At 42.0% G+C, this 23,860-nt stretch overlaps 1 protein-coding gene across 1 annotated transcript in view; it reads right to left on the bottom strand.

Annotated features, from left to right (window-relative positions):
• Positions 1-92: 92 nt before the first annotated feature.
• myo10l1 (myosin X, like 1) overlaps positions 93-23,860 on the bottom strand; it is a 43,617-nt gene continuing 19,849 nt past the window's right edge. The window contains exons 3-43 of the mRNA XM_034563072.1: positions 21,169-21,327; positions 19,719-19,906; positions 18,738-18,872; positions 18,306-18,430; positions 18,153-18,166; positions 17,947-18,031; positions 17,627-17,733; positions 16,848-16,977; positions 16,637-16,755; positions 16,400-16,546; positions 16,216-16,316; positions 15,568-15,634; positions 15,381-15,473; positions 15,220-15,288; positions 15,049-15,131; positions 14,649-14,751; positions 14,236-14,316; positions 14,015-14,139; positions 12,903-13,032; positions 12,678-12,784; positions 12,291-12,582; positions 11,289-12,158; positions 10,985-11,108; positions 10,725-10,863; positions 9,961-10,065; positions 9,735-9,830; positions 9,547-9,640; positions 8,712-8,767; positions 8,186-8,328; positions 7,571-7,765; positions 7,277-7,434; positions 7,063-7,183; positions 6,652-6,800; positions 6,183-6,331; positions 5,884-6,091; positions 5,620-5,756; positions 5,400-5,523; positions 4,529-4,879; positions 3,782-3,958; positions 3,495-3,686; positions 93-3,093 (exon numbers count right to left, since the gene is read on the bottom strand). Of these exons, the coding sequence (XP_034418963.1) occupies positions 2,989-3,093; positions 3,495-3,686; positions 3,782-3,958; positions 4,529-4,879; positions 5,400-5,523; positions 5,620-5,756; positions 5,884-6,091; positions 6,183-6,331; positions 6,652-6,800; positions 7,063-7,183; positions 7,277-7,434; positions 7,571-7,765; positions 8,186-8,328; positions 8,712-8,767; positions 9,547-9,640; positions 9,735-9,830; positions 9,961-10,065; positions 10,725-10,863; positions 10,985-11,108; positions 11,289-12,158; positions 12,291-12,582; positions 12,678-12,784; positions 12,903-13,032; positions 14,015-14,139; positions 14,236-14,316; positions 14,649-14,751; positions 15,049-15,131; positions 15,220-15,288; positions 15,381-15,473; positions 15,568-15,634; positions 16,216-16,316; positions 16,400-16,546; positions 16,637-16,755; positions 16,848-16,977; positions 17,627-17,733; positions 17,947-18,031; positions 18,153-18,166; positions 18,306-18,430; positions 18,738-18,872; positions 19,719-19,906; positions 21,169-21,327 (6,153 nt within the window). The 3' untranslated portion in view covers positions 93-2,988. The remainder of the gene's footprint in view (positions 3,094-3,494; positions 3,687-3,781; positions 3,959-4,528; positions 4,880-5,399; positions 5,524-5,619; positions 5,757-5,883; positions 6,092-6,182; positions 6,332-6,651; positions 6,801-7,062; positions 7,184-7,276; positions 7,435-7,570; positions 7,766-8,185; positions 8,329-8,711; positions 8,768-9,546; positions 9,641-9,734; positions 9,831-9,960; positions 10,066-10,724; positions 10,864-10,984; positions 11,109-11,288; positions 12,159-12,290; positions 12,583-12,677; positions 12,785-12,902; positions 13,033-14,014; positions 14,140-14,235; positions 14,317-14,648; positions 14,752-15,048; positions 15,132-15,219; positions 15,289-15,380; positions 15,474-15,567; positions 15,635-16,215; positions 16,317-16,399; positions 16,547-16,636; positions 16,756-16,847; positions 16,978-17,626; positions 17,734-17,946; positions 18,032-18,152; positions 18,167-18,305; positions 18,431-18,737; positions 18,873-19,718; positions 19,907-21,168; positions 21,328-23,860) is intronic.

The raw sequence follows: 23,860 nt of genomic DNA on the forward strand, positions 1-23,860 counted from the left end.
CTGCAGGGCAACTTCTTCCTACTCAGTGCAATATCAGTGACAGACAGAACCATAGAATAACTAGAACAGACAGGTTCCTCCTGAATTATGGCTTATGGGTTCTCTGGTTCTCTTCTCATTTTAGCCCAAACTAAATTAACCTGAAGTTCAAACAGGAACCTGTCAGTGAGTTCTGCTTATTCTAACTCTATAGGCAGGATCCCAGTGGGCTGTGCATATGCAGCCAGGGCCGAAGATACTGTTGAGGACACCAAGGTCATGTCCTTGGTATTTTTATGGTAAATGGAGTTTAAGTCCGAAAATCAAAAATGTATATTGGTTGACTGTTTCCACTATTTAAGATGTTTTTATTTATTTAAATACCTGCAGGTAAATTAAATGATCTGGCATTTCCTCAACAAAATGTTATTCCAGGTTGAAACAACATAAAACCATGTAGATAAAATAAAATCTGTAACCAAATCCATAATTGAACCTTAAGAAAAAGATAAAATATTAAAAAGCCCTTATCATTATATTATTTTGGTGTCTGATCTAATTTTATAGAGTGTAGGGTTTGGGTTGGGGGATGAAGTCTTGGGACTCATGACCTCAATATTTCTAAAATCCAGACTACGGCTCAAAACGTGGTACTCCAGATAGACAACAGACAATATTACCAAAAGAAGTTCAATTTTACTTAAGTATCTGGCAAGCCATAACTGCCAGGGAAAATATTGACAAAAAAACTAGTTTGGGAACTTTACCTAAACCAAATGAGACAATTAATTGTACCGCCTTTGTAATATTAGACAGTTTTCTTTTCTCAATGTTATTCCCAGTTAATATTTGTTTACAAAGATGGGTTATAATGATGATGCCGTCTCTCTGCAGCGGCACAGAGTCTGATGAAAGAACATAGTGACTTCACTTTCAGTCCAAAAATACACACACACACACACACAACACACACATTCCCAGTGCACAATTAAAACCATCTCTGAGCCCATATCCTCACAGTGTCTTATCTGTTCCTCTTACACTGAAACAGAAAAAAAACAATATTTTTTTTTACACATTATCCTCCCAAACACATCTTGCAATACATACAGTACAATAAAAATGAAATAACCCCTAGCCCTAATACTCCCATGCTTTTCCATTTAACTCACAATCACGACACCATTCTTTGCAAAGGTTAGTCATGTAAATACGTCTTATTTCAAAGGAATACACTCATTACAAACACTTCTCATTTCCCTTTTCAACTGTTACACCATAAATACACTCACTCACTCACTCTCCCTCTCTCTCTCACTCACACACACACACACACAAACACACACACACACACACAGCAGCATTCCAGACACAGCACTTCAGGGTGGTTAAGATAGCAGAGGGCATACAGTACAGTAATACTAGTAGTATCAGTAATAAAAGTCATATGTTCATGAACAGATTGGAAACACAGACAAAGTGGAGCTCTAATGCATTGTTGTTCAAGTCACTGATCTTAATAAAGAAATAAAGTGAGAATAGCATGAGCAGACAAGGATATACAATATTGTATGGCTCCAATTAATGCGAGTCCCACAGGCAACAGCAATGATAAACTCATTAAAACACTGGAAACATGACCAACACAGCAGCCCGTCTCAATATAATCTGTGTTTTTACTATTAATTTCTCTGTGAGTCACATTAATGGCACAGCCAGTGAATGATGTACAGTGTTGGCATCATATTCAGAAATACAGTGGTCATTATTCACACCATTCACTTGCACGTATTTTACATGAGAGGTGTCACATTGCATTTAGTATGGCATCCATATACTGTACAGTGCAGTGGCCACTGAAAGATTCAATAATAACTCTTATAATGTGTGATATACAGTAGAAAACAATACATGTTGGTTCAGTTTATGTGTACATGTGAATATACAGTAGATATATGTAGTGTGTGTGTTAAATGTAGACATAGATAGGGAAATATTTTAACTCATACTATTCTGGTTGATATTGCTCTCCTTGTCGAGCCGAGTGAGGCTGTTAACCATGCACTGACTCTCCGTGTCAAGTTAAACATGACCGCAGAGCCTCCAAAGCAAAAACCTCTACTCTTTTTTTCCTCAAGAATATCTATTTGATATTGTTCAGAAATATTTAAAGCCATTTCCTTTGGCTTGGTTCTCTTCTTGTGGCCACACGGTGGCTCTGACGAGTGAGCGAGTGAACACTATATTCGGGCAGGGAGCTCAGTTTCCCCTTTAGTAGCCTGAAGAAGAACCATCATTGAGTCCTTTTTCTCAGTCATAAACAGATGTGACACAGCTGATGTGACGGATAAACGACAGAGAGAGCGAAAGAACAACAGAGAGAAAGCAAGCAAGAATTTAGCATAATAACTCAATACCAACAGCAACCAAAGGTGTAACAGGAGCGAGGACACACGAAGAGAAAGAGAGAGACTCTTGAAATTGGAGGAGTGAGAAAGAAAGAGATTTAACTGAGAAAGTGTGGCTTTCTTCTGTCTGGCAGTGCACTGGGGGTTGGGTGGGGGTGAGGGGGTAGGGGTGAGGGTGAGGGGGGCACTTGGGACAGACTGGGACTGGACGGCTGAGTTGTGCTTGTGAGTTAAGTCCGGAAAGGGAAGCGGAGAGAAGTTTGGAGTGTGCTTGAACATCTACATGCAGGACTAGAACTGGCAGGTTATGTATTTGAAGAGGCCGTCCCGAAATACAGGTTGTTTTCTTTGTCATGCGTATTTTCTAAATAGATCCCTTATTCCCCCCCATCCCAGGTGAGACCCAGGCCCAGTAGAGTGTGCGTTTGGCTTCTGTGTCCACCTCTATCTCGCTTTTCCCCCGTTCGATCGTCCACCACTCTTCTCTGAGGAATAGCTGGCCGGTGCGACTGCCTCCATAACAAAACAACCAACCGATGCGTGTGGCTCGAGGCATCTGTTGCCACGGGATGAACCGACGGCTCTGACTGATTGGTGGCAATCACCTGACCCAGGAACTGGTTATGCTAGTCACTGACATGATGCTGCAGCGTTTCTTTACCACCATGTTAATGTAGGCCCTCATGATTTTGGTGATCTCCCCGACCTAAAGAGAGAAATCATGTGGTGGGTTAATATGTGTCCGGATCTGGCTGTGATTACATGATCATTTGATGGCAAAATTAAAGATTTTTCCATTTCCATAATGTTAGTGGATTCAAAAGAATATTTTCAAAAATTAAAAAATCAGCAACATGGTCTCAAAGAATCGGGTCCTCCCCGATATGAAAAATATAAAATGGTATAATCATACGACAACACATAAAATACAACTAAACAACAAAAGTAACAAGAGTGTTTTACGTCGGCACCAACTGATTTTATTTACTTTCCAAGTCGGATGCCCATCAGGTCAAAAGATAAATTAAGATATCCAACATTTTATAGACCAAACTAATAACATGTAGTTGTAAAGAAACAAAAGGTAAATAATGAATGATGACCCACCAGTGGCGTCTCAAAGAACATCTCCCTCTCGTCCACGATGACCTTGTAGGTGCACGGCTGTGAAGCCCCGAAGAAGGTGATGTGTTCGTACTGGAAGGTCTCCAGTGGCTTCGGTTCCCCGCGTTTGTACACGGACACGTTGTCAGCACTCACACTCAGCCACAGATCATGAGGGAAACCACCTTCTTTACACTACAAAAGGCAGAGGAAGAGAAAAGAAGATGTTCCTCGTTGGGTACTTTTTTACAAATCTCTATGATTCATAATTTCCTCTATTGTTTTCTCACCTCCACATCAAACAGAGTGGATCCATATCCAGGCCACTCCTTGATAACGCTCATGTATTTGAGCATGGCCTGATGCTGAGGCATGCCCTGCAGCCGGGTCCACTTTTCCAGAACACTCGTCCGTGTGGCCGACGTCTCCTCCTTCACCCACATCTCCAGCATCTGCTCCTCCTCCACCTGCAACAACAAGGGTCAGCCAATCTATGAAGAACACAAAGTCAAACTATCAATCAGATGGACAGACTCCAGTTTGTTGGGAGGTCCATCCGTCATTTAGATGTTATTTGACTGAGTTTATGGGAATTCAGCAGAATGCATCAATCCATCACGTCCCACTTTGCTATGATCTGAAACTGCAGCTGTAAAAAGACAGCTCCGAATAAGACAACAACAGAATACATATTTACGTGTGGAATGGTGTAAAATTATGGATGTCCAAATCACCAAGATCCCCTGAGCCTCGACAAAGTCTAACTTAAGCAGGTGGCTTAGCTGAGAGACGATATTTAACATCAAGCATGAATCATTGGTTTAATAATTTAATTGATGAGCTCACAAAATTAAATATTTCTGTAATGTTGATTAAATGAATTACAAAAAAAATATTTTTAATGAATTAAACTTTTTACACTACTATTAATTGTATTATATTTGAGCTCTTTTCCTATAAGTTATTTGAAACTTGAGTTGTGTAATTCTTGTGTAGCTTTGCAGTAAATGGGCTAAAGCTTTACTTCCACCACTGACCTTCTGCTTCTTTAGTGACCCAGTCTTGAAGCTTCTCCTCAGGGTGCCGTCCAGGAAGCTCGGGGTCCTTCGTTTCTCTACCCCCGCCCCGACACCTCCCTGTACTCCTGCCATTCCTTTCCCATCTCCTGCTCCTCCTCCAGCTCCTCCGGCCCCACCTGCTGCCCCAAGGCCCGGCTTAGTGGAGTGGAGGATGCGATTGCGGAGACGTCCGATTGGATAAACGTTTCCCAGGCTCCACCCGGCCCTCCCTGCCGCGTCGACATGGAGATACTGGAGACGTAAAGCGGCCAGGTGCTGCAAAGTCTCCTCTGAGCCAGGGAAGTGACCGCTTATCAAAACCTCATGAGCCTGAGAGACAAAACAAGGAAATGACAGTACAAGACTTTAATTTTGTTCATTTCGTAACAGTGTTGGGGTAACATAAGTAATATACAGATTTAATAACATTACATTCCCCAATATAGACGTGAAACATCACTTAATTTATCACACATGGTGAACAGAGGTTCTTGAACATTGAGCTTTTTGGATAATTATTCCTTTCTGAAACTTCAAGGCTACTACATTTGCTTTGATATCATTATTACATATAAATTATTTTAAATGTAACTTACAGAAAGAATAATTGGTCATAAATCTGTCTACAAAAGTCAACAATCAGTTTTCTTGATAAAGCCTAATTAATTATGGGTCAATCCAGATGTTCTCCTTTGCTACCAACCTATATGGATTTATGAAATGAACTCAAGTAATCACGAGTGCTATTAATATTCAGAGAAAATTACTTGACCTTGTGAGAAAGTAATGAGCAATTGATAAGTGGTTCCTTCTTCTCAAGACAGTGTTGTGCCGTTGTGTAAAAGCTCACCTGCTCAAACATAAAAGCAAACTCCACCCCTTCTTTTGGCATGCTCTCTACATCCAAGAAGCAGTAGAGCTTGAAGTAGAGTTTCCATTCTCCTTCCTCTTCCTCTTCTTCGCTACCTGCCAACCTGATCAAGCAACCATATTGATTAAAACAATCCACTAGCCCGTTGGAAATCCCTCTAAATCTGCATTTAGACCATAGGACACAGCGATATGCATACCTCTCAAACTTGGCCAGAACATCGGCCACAATCACTCTGCTCTCCAAAGCTCGGTCTGTGCAGGCGTTGTGCTCAAACAGAGAAAACAGGTTCTTGCTCTCCTCCATGGCCAAACCTCTGATCAGCTTCTCCACAACCTGCAACATAAAAACACCCACCAGTTTGTACCAGCACACTATAACTCAAGCACCAGCTCTTGTACAGGGTCTTAAAATGAGTGAGAGGAGGATGCGTCAGTTTGCGAGAGTGTATTCATATGTGCACCTCTCCAGCTGTGGTGTGTGAGTTGATGGAGATCTTGCAGGAGCCTCCTCCGTGGCAATAGACGGTGGTGCTCATCTCCTGTCTCACCAGCAGGGCGGCGATCTCCTCCTGAGAGGGAACAAACTCACGAGCCTTGGTCTTCTTCAGGGATTCCCCGACGAAGCTGGTGTAACGCTCGATCTCCGTGCCGGGATAACGCTCTCGTACCCTGAGTGGGATCATATTTATTATTATTATTGCACAGTTACTCTATGAGGGGTTCATCCCAAAAAAGCACATTCCATAATGCAGACACACACCTCTTGAGGTGAAAGCGGAGGTATCTGAGGATGACTCGACTGGGCAGGAAGGTGCAGCTCATGCAGGTGAGCAGATGCCAGTGTGCCCGATTGGCTGGGCTGTTAGGCTGAGGCACATGATTGGTCTGCTTGATCACCTGACAATATACCTGAAACACAGAAATGCGTCGGGGGTTTTGAGATTTAATTAATATTTAATCAACATTTGATGGCAAACAAACATGTCAGACTTCTGAAGAAATATATTCATTTTATTATTATTATATATATAAACATAAACTTAATATAATATATGTATATATCTTCATTTATACCTATACTGTACATATATATATATCTCTGTATATATATATATTAAGATACAATACACACCACTGTGTTTCTCCATTAAAAATGGTGAAAAGACAAAAATAAAGTGTAAAAGAAAAATACGTCTGCTTTAACAGTAACTAATCAGTAAATAAAGCACCTCATCCCTGAGAGGGCGCAGGTCCTGGCAGGTCTGCAGGATGCCCTGAATGATGGGCACCGTGTCTGCCAGCGTCTCCATCTCCTGCAGTGAGTTGAAAACTCGCACAGCCTCATCCTGCAGACTGGCATAGCCCTGCTGCCTTTGAACTGCACACAGACAAAGATCAAAAGCAAAAGGTGAACAGAAACAGAGAAGAAGAAAAAACAACATGTAGCTTATCGATATCACCAGAGATGACGATAGGGTACTAGAACTGTTATTCAGCCAAAAAACTGTTCTTTATCTTTGTTTCTTTTCATTTGTGCATACAGTTAAATTGAAATGTCTGGTTTTGACCTGCAGAGGGCAGCATCCTGTATGGGAGCTTTTCGACAAGTACAAAATAAAAGCTTGCTGAGTTCTACTCACGGCTGGGGACCTCTCCGTAAGGGAGCGGCAGCAGAGGGGAGTGCAGAGGATGCTGAGTGTATCTGAGGATGGGGTTCCTCCTGTACATCTGCTCCACGATGTCTGGGTTCACACTGTTCTCCTGAGGGGACAAGAAGAGGTCAAATTAAATGTAGGAGTTAGTGTGCGTTGATGAGTTTTAAAATGCTTGCTTTAATAGTTATGTGTGTTCTACCTTGATGTCTCTGATGAGCTGCAAAGTCGGGGTTTCTATGGGGGTCTTGCTATCTATGACTCCCTGTATGGCAGCAGTCCACCTCATGGCCTCATTCAGCATCTTGGTGTAGAGGCGGTAGGAGTGCTTCCTCCCGTACACAATGATGTTCCAGTAACCTGTAAAATTAGGAATCAGTCAGCAATGTAGAACCAGAATTATATTATCTCTTAATATGTAGTCTCAAACCTCCCACGTCTAATCCCGGATTAAACCTGCCCTTTCTGCCCGTTCCCTTCACTTGTCTTTCCCCACCTGTCTCCCTGTGCACTCGCTCATCCGGCTGAATGACAGCGCAGAGGGAGTTAAGGACCAGAGTTCCCATCTTGGAGGAGCTTCGCTCTGAGCTCTTGTAGTAATCCAGGGAGTTGTGGGTCAAAACAAACCAACGCTTCTTCAATTTCAGGGAGGTGCTCTTAGCATTCGTCTTCATCTCCTTTTGAAGCCAGCCTGAAAGGTAACGAGTCAGGAGGAGAGAGGGCAGGGAAAGTGGAGGAAAGATGTTATGTATCTGTACAGGAACCGCAGAGTTAATTATCCAAGTCATCATTTATCCCGAAGGCTATTTATATTGTGACAAAATCTCATATTGAGTTATTGTAAGCCAAAATATGTCACAACATGTGGTCCTAAATACTTGGGAACATTTGTTCTAAAACTTGGATAATAGCCTCTGAAAAACCTTTGTGATATTAATCCTATTTATCCACATTTTTCTGACTTAATTAAATGGTAAGTGTGTTGCGTTGTAATTCCTGTCTCTTCTATGGCCCCAACAAACAACAAAAAAACATATATACCCGACACTACGTTACATGGCTTATAATAAGTCCCCATTTTATTTTAAAAAGTGATGAAATGAGTTTTCACCTCTGACGAGGAACTCCTGGCCATCTATCCTGGCGTCTCCTTTGGGTTTCTGCAGCAGACTGATCCAGTGATGCATCTCCTCCGGTGTGTCACTGTTGCAGTGGATCACACGGTTGGCCGTAATGATGACAAAAGAATTGGGCCTGCAAAGGTCAAATGATCATTTTTAAATAAAAACAAACACACTTCAGGGTTGACTTGCATATTGGGTCTTCCCAAAGACGACAGGTCTGTTGGTGTCATACGGTCAGATTCACTTCTTAAAAGTTGAATTTTGAATTGCAAGCTTTAGTCACATTGCATCGTGGTCTATTGACTTAGTGGATAAATGCATTCTCAATGATTCTTTTGAGATAAACCGAAAATCAGAACTAGTGTTATAGAGAGCTTTTCTCTCACTCATTTGTAGAAAAAAGAAAAAAAGAAAAAGCTTGTTAACTTCTAATGTAAAATTCAATCAATTTGGAAAACTAATAATCAAATGATCCTCGACATTCCTTTTTTTTAAATTTTTGATCCAACTTACCGATCAGGGTTGTCTGAAGCACAAACAGAGTCTATCAACCCCACGTCAAGAGTTCCCTGAAGGACAAAAGGAGGGCGAGAAGAATATAAAATGTGAATTATTGGAGAGCTATTGCTTCTACAGTGACATGTTAGATATTATAAAGTGGAATAACTCAAGTGCTCTTAACTTCAGAGAGACCTTTCTTAACCTTTGTGCCTCACTTTAAAAAAGTTGCTCTATTGTCCTTAGTGGACAGAAATATCTGCGTCAAAAAACTGTCATAAACCGATATATCAATATAACTTCTCGTAACCAACATCAGTCCTGATCTTCACAACAAATATTCATCCATTTTCAGAATTGTAACCCTTTAAATGTCAGTTTCTTTACATAATGCAACTGTTTTTTCATGAAGAATAAAGCACCAAACATTTATAATTGTCTGGATACTAAATGCTAGGAGAATCTGGGATATGTTAATAATGACCGACAATATTTATTTGGATGCCTTGCATGAAAAACACAATACAGCAGCAATGCCCCATGGGATTTAGAGCCAATGCTATAATGTTATTATTATAATAATTATGCTGTAATGGGCACATTTTGGCTTTTTAAAATATTATACATTTGGCATGGTTGGGATTTTATTTTTCAAATTTGGGAAGTCCAACTTCATGTCCGATATTTAGTCTATAATAAACTATGTTGCCAATGTAAATACACTATTTAGTAAAAAGCCCTGGTGAGATATAGGGGTTAAAATCAGGCCACATTGTACAGTAAAAGCCACAGAACGTAGCGTGACAGAGGAACAATTTAAACACATAAGCGGTTGTTTTTAGAGACTGACCACAGCGTTCTTCGGGTTGGCCTGTTCATGGGACATCTCCATCAGCTGCTCAGGAGTGCACACTCGCACTTTACTGAGCACATTAAACCACCCGCTGCACAGGAAGAAAGAGGGTGTCATCCTGAGTTTAAAGACATGAATCTACTCAGTAACTGGCGTTATCTACAAAATCACTCAAGTCACCACACCTTGCATCCTCTGGCGACTCAGCAAACACCTGATAGGTCCTCTCATCCGTCACGAGGTTCAGAGCGTTCTCCTTTTCATGATTATTCACGATCTCCCTGTAAAAACACAAAAAAGGGCACAGCTCAAACATGCAGATGTTGTATAGAAAGACACTGTGTGTGTGTGTGTGTGTGTGTGTGTGTGTGTGTGTGCGCGCGTGGTGCTGGAGCTTCCTAGTAATCTTACTTGGCAGCTCGGACGTCGATGGTTCCCTTCAGCTTCTCCTCGCTGTCGTTCTCGTAGTACATCAGCTTGCTGTCCCTCAGTACAAACCAGCGCATCTTCCAGTTTCTGAGGTTGAACAGACACAATGAAAACAAAGGCCGACACGATCCATTCTAGACATTGCATAGGTTTATGTGACTCTATGACTGACACGTGCACATATTTTATTTTCTATTGAGAATACAAAATGAATTAGCTTCTTACATCTACAGAAGGTATGAAGTAACTATACACATAGTTTATGTCCAGCTTTATTTTGATGCACTTTTGATGCACTTTAAGATTGTATAGTTATTGATTATTTAATGTCATTTATAGTTTATTTTGTTTATCTGGATTACATTTGTGTCTTTTGTTTAGATATTCTTCATGTTTATGTTCTATGAATATTATCATAGTTCTATTAGAGGAGGTTGTTTATGATAGGATAAAACCAAACCAAGCATGAAACCTCTTTTCTGAAAAATATCTCCTTTTCTTTTTTTTTCTCGTAGATTGAGTAGAACTAGGACTTGAGAAGTCAAATCTCAGTAAGGTCAAAGTACATCAGCTTGACAGGGACATTGTAGTCTTCCATCACTGCAGAGGACTCAAAGCCATGGATTAGACAGACATGGGATACCAACCCCTCAACAGGACACAAGGACACACAACTGGAAAGCACTTCCCATCAGAGATTGTGATTTAAAAGCATGCAGGCTGCACTCAGTAACAACTACAACAACCTCCGTGAGAGAGTGGAGAGGCCTCCCCCCTTCTTGTAGAGCCAGCCGGACTTGAGAGACTCTTGTTTGGACCGGAACCACATGAAGGTTTCATCCTTCAGCACACACCAACGCCTCCTCCATGGGATCATCAGACCAGCTGAGGGAGCAGACAATACAATCACTGGCATGAAAATACTTTTTAAAACTCAAATGGTGGAGATGGTTTAACTTGAAAATGAGATCTTTTGAGTTTACGTGTCAGAAACACAGATGCCCACCCTTCATGTAGAGGTAGCCATGGAAATATGGTGGTCCATTCCCATTGAGCAGGGTCACTCTGCCATTAGTCACTTCTTCATCGGTGTCCATCATGCCATCATGTTCATCGTCACTGTCTGCATACTGCAACATCATACGATGACATCAGTTGTTTATTTTATAAAACTACAAATGAACAAGAAAAAGGGCATCGCAATATGAGATTTATTTCCGAGTACATTTTTTTTAAAATTGCCACTGCATAGCTGCTCATACATATCTGCGTGCACGCGTGTGAGGATGCGTGTGAGCGTGTGTCCTCACAGAGTCGGAGCTGCCTTTGTAGGACTCGACGCTGGCGTTGGTGCAGGTTGACTTCCTCGGGTGCTCTTCATCTGTCACGGTGGCGCTCCCGCGGTTGCTCCCAGATACGGAGCCGTCGTCTCCGGCGGTGACGGACCCCTCCTCGTCCTCCTGGTCGTAATCGGACTCGGTGTCGGCCGGCATGCTGTAGATGGGCTCCTCCCCGTCGCCGAGGCTCTCCACCATGCTCACCTTTCTCTCCGTGTCTGCTCCTTTTTTCTTCTCATCCTCTCCTGGAAGAGGAGGAGGAGGAGGAGGAGGAGGAGGAGGAGGAGGGGGGACAGGGGAGCCATCTCCAGGTGGAGGGAGTGAAGGAGGGGGAGGAATTCCAGCAACAGCCACGCCGTCTGCGTGCAGAGGCAGTGGAGGAGGTGGTGCAGGAGGCACTGTGCCCTCTGCAAAAGCAGGTGGAGGAGGAGGGAGGTGAGCAAATATGTCCTGATCGATAGGAGCGTCGGTCTCAGCAGGAGGAGGGAAGTCAGGGAGAGGGATGCACTCCTCCTCAGCATGAAACCCCTCGTCCACTTCCTCCTCTTTAGACGCGCCCCTGGTGGCACTTGCCGCTTTTGGAGCTTTAGCCTCAGCAGCGGCGGGCTTGGCCGCGGCTGCTCCCAGCGAGGTGTCCACGCCTCTGAAGTTCAGGAGGTCGATGAGCTCCGTGGCCTTGCGCGACGCCTCCTTCTTCATCCGCTTGAGCTCGGCGTCTCGGCGCAGTTGAAGCTCCTGTTTGGAGGACTCGCACAGCTGGGACACCTCGTCCTCTCTCTTCTTCTGCAGGCGCTCGATCTCTCGCTCCAACTGCAGGATCTCCTCCATCTGCCGGGTCTCTCCCTAGAGGGGAGGCGAGAAGAGAAAGGGTGCAGATTAAGCACCGACATTTGCTTCATTTTGTAAATCAATGGGAGGATTACGTTGCAAAATCAAGTGAAAAAGTGTTTTTAAAGTCAAGGGAGAAAAACGCACTGTAGAAGAAGCACTTTCATCGGCCTTCTCTGCTCCTTCAATCACTTCCTCCTGCTCCCCTTCGCCCGCCGGGGTCTTCTTCTCCTTCTCCTCTTTCTTCTTCTCTTCTTCCTCCCTCTTCTGCTTTTCGTCCCTGAGTTTTCGTACTCGCGTACGCGCCACCTGACCTCGCCTGTGTCTCTGCAGCACCAGCGCGGCCTTACGTTGCTTCACGAAGCGTCTGCGTTGGAAGTGCTTCCTGAAGTGCTTCTGAAGGGTGACAACACTGGCGCGCACGCGCTTGAAGTGCTTCCTGTGAACAAAAAGGGGTAAAACATATACAACACGGTGAATAAGAACATTGTACAGGAATGCCCACAACATTTGTTCCTATTAGGCGGTTCTTACTTGGCAGAGAAAGTGAGTAGGTGGGCTCGGATTATCATGGCAGCTTTGGATCGGACTTCATCTCTGTCTTTCTCTAAACGGTGCTCGAGATATTCTTTCATAAACACCTACAGAACAATGGTGGAAGATTAACCATGTATTGTTACAAGTGGTGGTGGTTCAAAACATGTCATAATAGCTTTCTGATGACTGAAAAGGTGTTGCCGAGAAACCACTAAATCTAACCTTGGTCTTGCCCAACTGCCACTCTTTCTTGGTCTTATCATATTTGAGGAGAAGGTCTGTGCATCTTTTCTTATCATCTGCTGCTGCTGCTGATGATGATGATTTTTTCTCTTTCGCAATGATTTTATACCTGGCAGGCAGAAAAAGAAAGAGGACATATTGTGAGAGACAAGAGAGATCTCAGCAAAGAAAAGGGGAAACATCCAAACACGTTTACAAAACACACACACACACACTATGGGGTCAGATCAGTCTCAATAATTGCAAATGCACACAGAGAGACTTACAAATGCAAACACAAGATTTAAAAATGCGCACAGAACAATTTACAAATATGTTCGATTTACAAATGCACACAGAGAGATTTACAAATGCAAACACAAAGATTTACAAATGCGCACAGAACAATTTACAAATATGTTTGATTTACAAATGCACACAGAAGGATTTACAAATAAATTAGACTCACAAATGCATGTAGAACGACGTGTCTGTGTTTATTTATTTGTCAATCGCACTGCATTTGTTTGTGGATTCTTCACGTGTGTACGGATTTATGAGACTCCCCTGCGGTGGCTAGATCCGCAAATGTGTTTTTTCAACATAGACCTAGCTGTAGCCAATCAGATGTCGCCCTTATTTTCAGCCAATCACATGAGCGTCATTCGCTTTATTTGCGCCTTAGAGGGGGCGTGGCTTATCTCCGTGGCTTTACTCCGTGGAAACAGTTATAACTTCCGTCATCCACTATTTCTGCTTTATACTTGTTGTGGACATCCCATAAACGTCGGAACATCTAACGCCCTCGTGTTTGGGTTCATAACTTTAATATCATAACATTAATATCATATATATATATATATATTTATACATAACATCACAGCTCGGTCACTTTCACCTTTTGTAAATCTTTGTGTTTGCATTAGTAAATCTCTCTGTGTGCATTTGTAAATCGAACATATTTGTAAATTGTTCTGTGCGCATTTGTAAATCTTGTGTTTGCATTTGTAAGTCTCTCTGTGTGCATTTGCAATTATTGAGACTGATCTGACCCCATACACACACACAACTGAGATAAAAGACAAGATAAAAGCAGATTCAGAGATGCCTACCGAGAGGAGAAATCTTTAAACGTTCTGCGGACGGGGAACCCAGCCCGACGGATCTTCACAGTCTCCAACATCCCAGAATACCTCAGCTGGTTCAGGACGACTTCTGGGTCAAACACACTTGGATTCTACCAGGAAAATAATGCAGATTGCTTAACATTGAACTTCATTCAGTGAAGTATCAGCGTTAATGTGAATTTAAGAACTGAGAAAAAGAGACAGACCTTTTTCATGTTGGGCTTAATGCAGCGAATGAAGAAAGGGTTGGATACACTCAGGGTGGCCATGAGAGAATGGAGGGAGTCCTGAGGAGACAGAGCGGGGAACATATTCAAATGTGTGTGTCACCATCCTAAAAAGTGCATTTCTTTCCCATGGCAGTGAACAAATCGACCACAGTAACTCCTTCAATGATCGTAACATGTATGAGAGGGAAACCATCTCTAGTTCATCTATTAGTCCAGGGGCAGACATATGAATCATTTAAGTTACATATCAAATGAAAATGCAAAAATTCACTGTTTCCAGTTGAAATGTAAAGATTTGCTTATTTCTCTGTTTCATATCACTATAAAGGGAATTTCACACGTTTTGACAATTTTCGCTCGTATCATCTTAAACTGCTTGCATCACTCACCCTGAACTGGGAGCTCACGGTGGGTTTGCGTCTGGCCGTGCCCATCTTCTCCTCATTGTTCCTGCTGCCGACCTTCTCAAACAAGTCATAGATGAAGTCCAGTCTGAGAGGCAACAGAAACATGACGGATTACACGCCTACATTATATCAGTGGAAATACGAAAATCTGATACGGAGATTAACGAAAAGATGCTTTGTGTTTTGGCAAAATATAGACATTTAGTATTAATCGGTTCCCTATATTCTTTTTAAAATTCACATTATTGCTTGCAGGTAAAAAGTTGACATGTTGATTTCAAACTCAAAGCATATTTTTCTTTGAATGACATGAACGTATTACTTCAAACAATCTCAGGACAGTTCCAATAAACTATTTATTATATGTGTCTGAGTGTCCTGCCTGCTGTCCTTGAGCATGTTGAGGATGTCGTCTCTGAAGGTGTCTCTGTTCTTCTCCAGGATCCCTTTAACATCATACAGGACCTGCCAAAGACAGACGGGGTCATCATCAAGCTCACAGACTTCGCTACAGTTACAAATACAGTGTGCCAACATGAAGTGGATCCCTCACCTCCCCAGCATAATGTTTGATTCCAAACTGATGATCAGCGAGTCTGGGCTTGACGTAGTAAGGGTTCGTCTGCAGAAAACAGGAAAACAGCACAAAAGAAATATAGTGTGACGTTGACTACCAGCGGCAGCTCAACAATGTCTTTGAAACTAAAGACTCACAGAGTGTCTGCTGTGCAACTTCTCCAGCAGCGTGACGTCTGTCCCTTTGGGGAATCGACTCTCTTCATTCACAAGTGCCAACAAGCCCAGTTTCTAAGAGAGAGGGTAAACAACATCAAGTGAATGAATGGCATCATTACGGCTCTCAACACTGTTCACAGTGCGAGTTATGACTTATCTTCTTTACCTTCTCTATAAGGTCGAGACACTCTGCATTGTCCATCCAGTCTATTGCGTCCCACTGGACACCCTCCCTGTGGAGCATTAACCCAAACAGTTAGCCAAATTAATTGTTATGAAGAAAGAATATAAAGAAAAAAAGATTCCATGGTAATGAATGCACTAGCTAACTAACTCTGTGGCGCCTTTCAAATCCCTTCTTGAAACTTACTTTTATCAGAAAGCCTTTCCTTCAATTGAATCTTTTTAATTTTGAATACTCTTTCTGTGTTTTACGTTTAAATTCCTCTTGTAATGTAATTTGTAACTCTGTTAATAAGCAGTTAGGGTTATTATTAGCTTTAGTATTATTCATACTATTGGTATGATTGTATTTGTAGCAGACATGACGATAATTATATTTCATATTTGGTTGTAGTTTTAATTCGTAATTCTGTTCATATGGTGACATAATTATATATTTATATTGTATCTAGATTAAATGTTTGGACTTAATGTTTTAAATAAATCCCTTAAAGTTGTATTTTTGTATTTTACATATTGTTCTATTGAAGGGAATAACTTATTGAATTCTCTGACAAACCAACTCACTGGTAATATGTAAGTATCTGTTTCTGCAGGTTTGTAGATGGATATTCTGTATGTAGAAGTTCACCTGTTGTACTCGAGCTGCTCCAAGGAGAAGATATGCTTGTTGAAGTACTCCTGCAGTTTCTCGTTGGCATAGTTGATGTTAAACTGCTCAAACCGATTCACCTGGAAGCAAAGACACAGATCTCACAAACAGATCTGCATGTGTGGATGTGTTGGCTTCCAGCTAAACAGTTCAACGTTCTGACCTCAAAGTTCTCAAAGCCAAAGATGTCCAGGATGCTGATGGATTTAAAGTTTTCCTTCCCTTTGATCTTCTGATTGATCTTGAGGATGATCCAGGAGAAACATTGGGAATATAACGCCATGGCAACCGAATCCCGGGAATCCACGGCCTGTAGGGATGAGAGCAGGAGTGTGTCGGGAGGAGCCGGAGATCAATCAAGAGGGGGAGAATAACTGTTTGCATATATGTGTATGCTGACCTGCTCTATCGTGAGTGGCGAGCAGATTTCTTCTCCTCTGAGGATGATGGAGCGCTGAGTCAGGACTTCAGACAGCTGGAAGGCATCCAGGCCCAGCAGCTCACTGGCATCAGTGACCACTGAAAGATGGACAAACACAGGTTTCACTACAGGAACACATCTTTCTACGTTTTACTTTCCCCAACTCACTTTACACGAGCCGTGCACTGACCTTGCTTGGTTGTGATCTGGGCTCCTCCTGCAGTCATGAACTCGATGTTTCCCAGCTGTAAGACTCCTGACAGCAGCTTAAACATGTCTCTGATCTCCTCCTCGCTGAACTCCAGCACCTTCAGTGCCTCCTACACGCAGAAAAGAGAGTAGGTGCTACCGACAGCTTTTAACACTCGTTATCGTAGTGACTGCGAAGATAAATTGTATACTATGGTCGCTGATTCTGTACAAATGCACTTAGAGAGGAATGCCGTTTTCAATTTCAGCTGTACAGATATTGCCACACTCATAAATCATTTTGACCTCAAGATGCAATGCACGGACTTCCTGTTTTATGTTACAAGATAAAACGCCAAAGAAGACACTTTAACGTCTAAGACGGGGTGCAGATTTTGGGACATTTTAAGGACGTCATATCTCTCAGTTGTATTTTACGTTATGCTATTTGCAGGCTGCAAACACCCCTTGGACTTATGTATCAATATATCTTCAGATCACAGTTACATTTGTTGTCCTGTAGTATGCCTTCGTGTATTTCATTTGATGAGTTTCTGTTCATGACCTGCTGACAGTTTAATCAAAGGAAAAATAAGCTGGCATGTGTAAAAACATTTTTATGTTGGAAGGTCATTATCTAACTAGTTAACTAACGTGCTCACGTCTAGTAAACCTAGAAAGTCAGCTTAGATTACAAAGATAACTTATTGTTATATGGATGCTATCATTTCTGCCTTTAGTCAAACTTAAATCTACTTGACAGAGAAAGGACTCACTGACCATAACGCTGTTGTACAGTTCTTTGTCATTCAGGCTCTTGTCCTTCAGACATCCTGATTGGCTGAGGTAGTGGAAAGATTCGGCAGGGTCCTCCAGGAAGTAGAGGCCTGACAGAGAAAATATCATATAAAAAGTGTGATATTGGGAGAGATGCACTTTGAGATAGTTAACCGCACTTACACTATGTAGAACGTACACACACATGCTTTCGCTGAATACAAGTGCAAGTGTATTTCGCCAGTCTGTTGTAAATGTATCGTGAATGCGGCTTCACGCCAACGAGACTGTTGATATTTGAACATTTGTCTTCTTTTCCTTACCTTTATGTTCTTTGTTAGCTCCTGCCAGCAGAGCGTAGAAGATGTGGTAGTTTCGTTCTCCAGGGTTTTGTCGCACCACCCGGTTCTACAGCAAAATCAATGCAGCAAAGCCACCATTTACATTTCATCATGATTCACAATGCAACACTGACAAATCACTTTCAATGAATTTAAACTGGATATGAGCCGGCTGCAGACGTGGTTACCTTTTCCAGTAAATCTGAAAGGTAAAGAGTCAAGGAAACAACAGTTTTCACAAATATACTCCTTGAGCAAATCTTGTTATTCAATAACAATAGAACAGACATTCTGGTATATTTGATACAAATACTATATTTCGTATATGTATATGAGGATACAGTCGATGACGCAGCCTCCCTGGATGTTGCCGCCCTCAGAGAAGTGAAGTTGGATGAATTTCCCAAAGCGACTTGAGTTGTTGTTGTAAACAGTCTTCGCATTACCAAATGCTTCCATGATCGGACTGCACGGAGAGTAAACACCTTTAGGTGCGCATTTATACTGTGCGGAAACATAGTTCACCCACCATGTGCTACCGAGGCCACTCGCTACATGTTTCTCCAAAAGCAACAATATTCTACTCCTTTTCACTTATCAACGGAAAGCTCTCCCACAGTATCTGACTTGACTGAACACAAAACTTGACCTGGACTTCTTTTCAATTACTTTAGACTTGACGTGGGACTTGTCACAAGATACATTCAAACAGCTCTGGCAGTAATAGCAAAGAAACAGGGAAGTATTTCTTCTTCCCTTTTACTCCTCTGTACCTGCTCTGAACAATGGCCTGCTCCACTCGTGTACTTTTCTCCGATGGAGGAGTCCCGGTTGATTTTTGGCTCATCACCGACAGAAACTGAAGCAACAGTTTGGTGCTCTCCGTTTTTCCTGCCCCTGATTCACCACTGGAGTACACACACACACACACACATACACACACACACACAATTTAATTAAATACACTATGACCTTCTCAGACATTCCCATATCTCAACTGGTCTGGTTGTTTAATTGATATAAAGGTTTGATAGCATCATATATCGCATTAACTCATAGTCTCAATCAGGATATCAAGATAGACAAAGTCTGAGTGCTATTGAAAGCGTGATGAGATGTGTGACCCTTCTAACCGATTAGCCGAGCAGGCCAGAAGCCGTTAAGAAACTTGTTTTGTTATTGCTATCAGTTATTGTTATTGATTTTCACCACCAAGGCGGATTCAATCTCTATCGCATCCTCTAGCCTTTCTTCATCTGATCTAAATTCAAAAATTAAAAACTCTCTCTTGCCAAACATCCACTGAAATCAATGTTTGAAACTTGGGAAAGCAAGTCTACCTTCTTTAGTCTTTACCTTCATTTTCGTTGTCATTTTCTACCTTGTTGTAATCTCTGCTCCAAGTACACATGTGTTAGGGAAATAAATCCACCTCCTAGCTCTCCTAAAGCTCAATAATCAACACATTATTATCTTGTTTGTTTAAAAACATACAAAATCTGAAGCATAACATATAGCTTAATGCTCAGCTATTTATGCTAAAAGCAAATAAGGCAGCCTACCAAAGACATACAAAACATGAGCAAAACTGGGTAAGTAGGACAGTAGGAATTGTTGGCTTTTCTAAAAAACAGAGCTGCCCTCTGGCCTCATGCATGTTTGGACTGATGGCTTGGAAGATAGGCTAACAGACGGACAAAGTATGAATTAGATGTTTAATAATCACAAGACCCTCCTCCATGGTTGAAGCTCACCTGATGAGGACACATTGACTGTCGTGGCGCTTCCAGATGCAGCGGTAGCATTCATTGGCCACGGCAAAAATGTGCGGTGGGAGCTCCCCTATATGGTGCTTGGAGTACTGGTCCACCCTCTCTGGGTCGTACATACCCGAGATCGGCTTGTAGGGGTTGACGGCTGCCAGGAAGCTGCCGATATTAGTCTGAGAAGAGTAAAGAAGCAACCATTTTAGGTTATTTATTTATTTTCTTTTGTTGTGAGTTTTTTTTCACACTTCACTCTGTTTCAAACATAAAGATATAAACATGCACAGACACACACTTACAGTGAAAGCACTAAGACATTCGCAAACAACACACTCTCAGAACGCCTACAATACAGATATGTGGAACTTTAAAGCAGCCTTGTGTAGATATTAATCTGGATTGAGGGATAAGGGAACACAGCAGGGTGCAGATCTGATAGTGGGAGTGACGAGTGGCAAATCACCAGATGATTTGTATTAGAAAGCTGAGGTCAAATCAGTGAGACGACAGAGGAGGGAGGCTGGATTTCCATGATGACTTATTTGTACTGTAACAGTCACCTTGCTTTTTTATCCCTCTGCACTAGAAACAACAAAAAAACCTGCAGTCAGCATTCCTTCCATCGTGTCATATTACCCTGTCTGAGCCATTTGTGTACTACACTCCAATAGAGCTGTGTTGAAGGACACATATACACATAACTGCATGAGCACACAGTGACACAGAAAGCTGACCCACCTACACAGGGTACATTCTTATGATCAGCTTAAGGGAAATCCATGTATGGATAATATTTCATCATCTAGATTAGGACACTCTGGGAGTCTCTTATTGGTCTGTTGACTAGTAATCTTTCAGGTTTTAAGGCCTTCCAGATGTCTGACTTTTACCTCACCATGAACGTAATTAAAATGCACTTGTTTAAATTGATCTCAATATTTTTTTTAATTTTTTTTTTATTTTATGACCACAAAAGACATTATCGTGTTTTAATCTCATCCATGGTCATACCCCAAGGCAAGGTGGGTAATGGAATTTTATGGGCATGAGCTAATGTTTCTATTCATTACGGACATATACACATAAACAAATTATCACAGCAATTCATTTCTATTGTGATTATTGAGTCGGTTGTTGGATCTGAGAAAGACAACAGAGCATTGTATGCTGCACTGTATTAGATTGACTGTATTAATGTACAGAATCACGCATTTGTAGTTTTTTTAGTGTGTTGCCATTTCGTTTCTGTCTATTCTGCAAAAATGTGCATTGAAAGAGTTTTTTTTTTTTTTTTAACTCTCACTTCATAAGCTTCCTTCTTCTCCTGTTTCCTTCAGAGAATATGTGCCTGATAAAATGATTTATGTTTCCCTCCTAAAGCATATGCATAATGTACACAGTACACACACTTGGCCACATACATACTGAATGCACTTACATAGATGTTATCCTTCTGGTAGCGTTGGTACAGGTTGTGCATGATGGCGGCCTCATGCAGTTCCGCCAGTGCTGACATATCCTCCACCCCATCAATGCTGGTCTGGTGCATAGCGTACACCCGCTCCCTGGTGACCTCCGCCTGCTGCAGGTACAACACCTGGAAGACAACACGATGTAGACTGTCACTTATCATCTCTAAATGTGTTGAATTACACACGTTATATTCTTGCCAGCCTGACACATGTATTCCCACTACAGTTAGAGGTTTTCCTAAATATTCCCACCATGGCTTTCGACAATTCTGAGAACATCTGAATTTGTCAAAGTCACACACGCAAACTTTAGAAAACAAGTGAAGAAGCTCTCCATGGATCTGGGCAAACGGCAGGCAACCAATGTCCACAAGAGAACCCAAATTCCCAACTCTTTTGGTTGCAAAAAGAAGTTTGATTGTAAAGACAATTTACTCACTTTATTTATTACCTCACTAAACATTGTGAAAATGAGTTTATGGTCTCAATCGATAGTTTTAAGTCTTATACAGCATGATGTACATTTAGTCAGCTTCGGTCCTGTTTAGAATAAAAGAGCTTTAGTGCGTGGCAACCTTGTGATTGACAGGTCCCTAACGCTAACAGAGCTGTATACGCCACTTCGCCGCAATCCAAATATGATCACTGATGTTTACTGGTTGCAAAAAAATGGGTGACGCCATGACGAGTACCTCCACTTCTTACATACATTCTGCTTTTAAAGGGACTTTTTTCCTGTAATCTCACACACACTGAAACTGAGTGACGTGCTGTGTTGTATTGTATTAATATTGACTGCATTGCATTTAGTATTATGCTGCTGTTACTTGGCATTGTGTGTGGTCAAGGTCATTTTAATAAAATCATTTTTAGCTAATTGTGATGCAACATGACGAAATTACACACAATGAGAATACAGAGCTTTATGGCTCTTCTTCTAACCAGAACCCAATCTCTTCTATGTCATCCATCGCCATGGCAACTGGAGAGCAGGGGACAAGACGGGTGGGGAACCGGTCTTTGGGAGGGGAAGAGGAAGAAGAAGAGAGAGAGTAACAGATCTGATCTGGCAGGACATGCATCTTGTGTGTATTCATGTTAGGCACACACACACATGCAGCAACTACTATCTCTCTCTCTCTCGCATTCCACACACACACACACACACACACACACACACACACACACACACACAGATAATCAAAGTCATTATATTTCAGCATAAAGGTCGTTCATTCATTCCAGTAAAATCAACTTGTCTAAGAATAGAAACCGCGGCCTTTACAGAACCGGGTTGTTAATGTCAGCTCAGTCTCACAGCTAGCCTCCACCCTGTGTGTGTGTGTGTGTGTGTGTGTGTGTGTGTGTGTGTGTGTGTGTGTGTGTTGCTATAGCAGATGTGTTGGGAGTCTGCTGAGGGTGGCAGAGGGGCGCGCTGTAGGCGTTCAGACATCTTGTTCTTAAATAAATCTATTTCACTCCAGTAACTGTGTCTTCCACTGCACAGAGCTGTTGCGTGCAGACAGTTCTCTCAGGGCGGCATCATCGCTTGCCGACACGTCTGCACCGAAAACGTTGTTTGCGTCTGACAAATAGTATAATGTGTTTATGGACTCGTCATCTTCCCTCTCTGTTAGAAGTAAACGTCTTGTTGGTAACTGTAACCCATAAAGTCACTAACCTTTGTCCACTCACTCAGCTGTGATGAAATGACCCGATTACCCCTCGTCCTCCATTACAGACTACCTGCACTTTGACCCCGTCCACTTGACTCAATGTGTCTTCACCTTTTTAAAAGCGTGGTACTCATCAAAGGCACGGACATGTTGCTACCTAAGAACTATTACTTACAGACAAGAGTGTTAAAGCTGGGGGTCAATATTAGTGGCCAGTACTGGTTGCAGATGGGTTAAAACTTAATTTAGGCTTATTAAATGTCATGCAAAGTTTACAATTTAAAATGTGTTGAAAAAGTTGAAATTGTCAATCGTGTGTTCACAGCTGGTTTCTGGAATTAACCCAGGTTTCATTTGTTTATCCTCAACCTTTTAGGCTGAGTTGATTTCCCTTTTACATCAGCGTATGTGTGTAAACGTGTGTTTGGACTATTCAATGTGTGTGATGCGCACTGTTCATCGTGGTTTCTGACAGATAGGTTTACACATAGAGACACTTTCATATTATATATATCTAGACCAGGGTGAACTGCTATATCTGTGAGAACAAAAGGACAAAATTATATCCAAGTCCATTAGTTACGTACAGTACAAGGCTTTTCTCTTAATGTTCTCACCCTATTAAATCTCTCTGCCATTCTCGCTCTCTGCATGCCTTCATGTCTCAAACATCACGTCTGTCTCTCTCATCTCGCTTTCCCTTTGTATGTCACTCCTCTTTTATCCCTTCCCCCTCTTTGTCCTTTCTCTCTCTGTTCTTCCACCCTCACACCATCCCACTCTTCATTAAATTGCCCCTCTCTCTTCTGCCTGCCCCGTGCTGCATCTCCCATATTTCAACCTCCCACAACTTCCTTTTTATTCCTCCCAATCCCCCTTTTTTACCTCTTCAATGCCAGTTCCTGAAACCTCCATCCTTATTTCTGATGGGCCCCTTCAGCTTGTTTTTTTTCTTCTTTCTGATCTGCCTATCTAATGCACA

Source organism: Cyclopterus lumpus, chromosome 22 (assembly GCF_009769545.1).
Source record: "Cyclopterus lumpus isolate fCycLum1 chromosome 22, fCycLum1.pri, whole genome shotgun sequence".
NCBI lineage: Eukaryota > Metazoa > Chordata > Actinopteri > Perciformes > Cyclopteridae > Cyclopterus > Cyclopterus lumpus.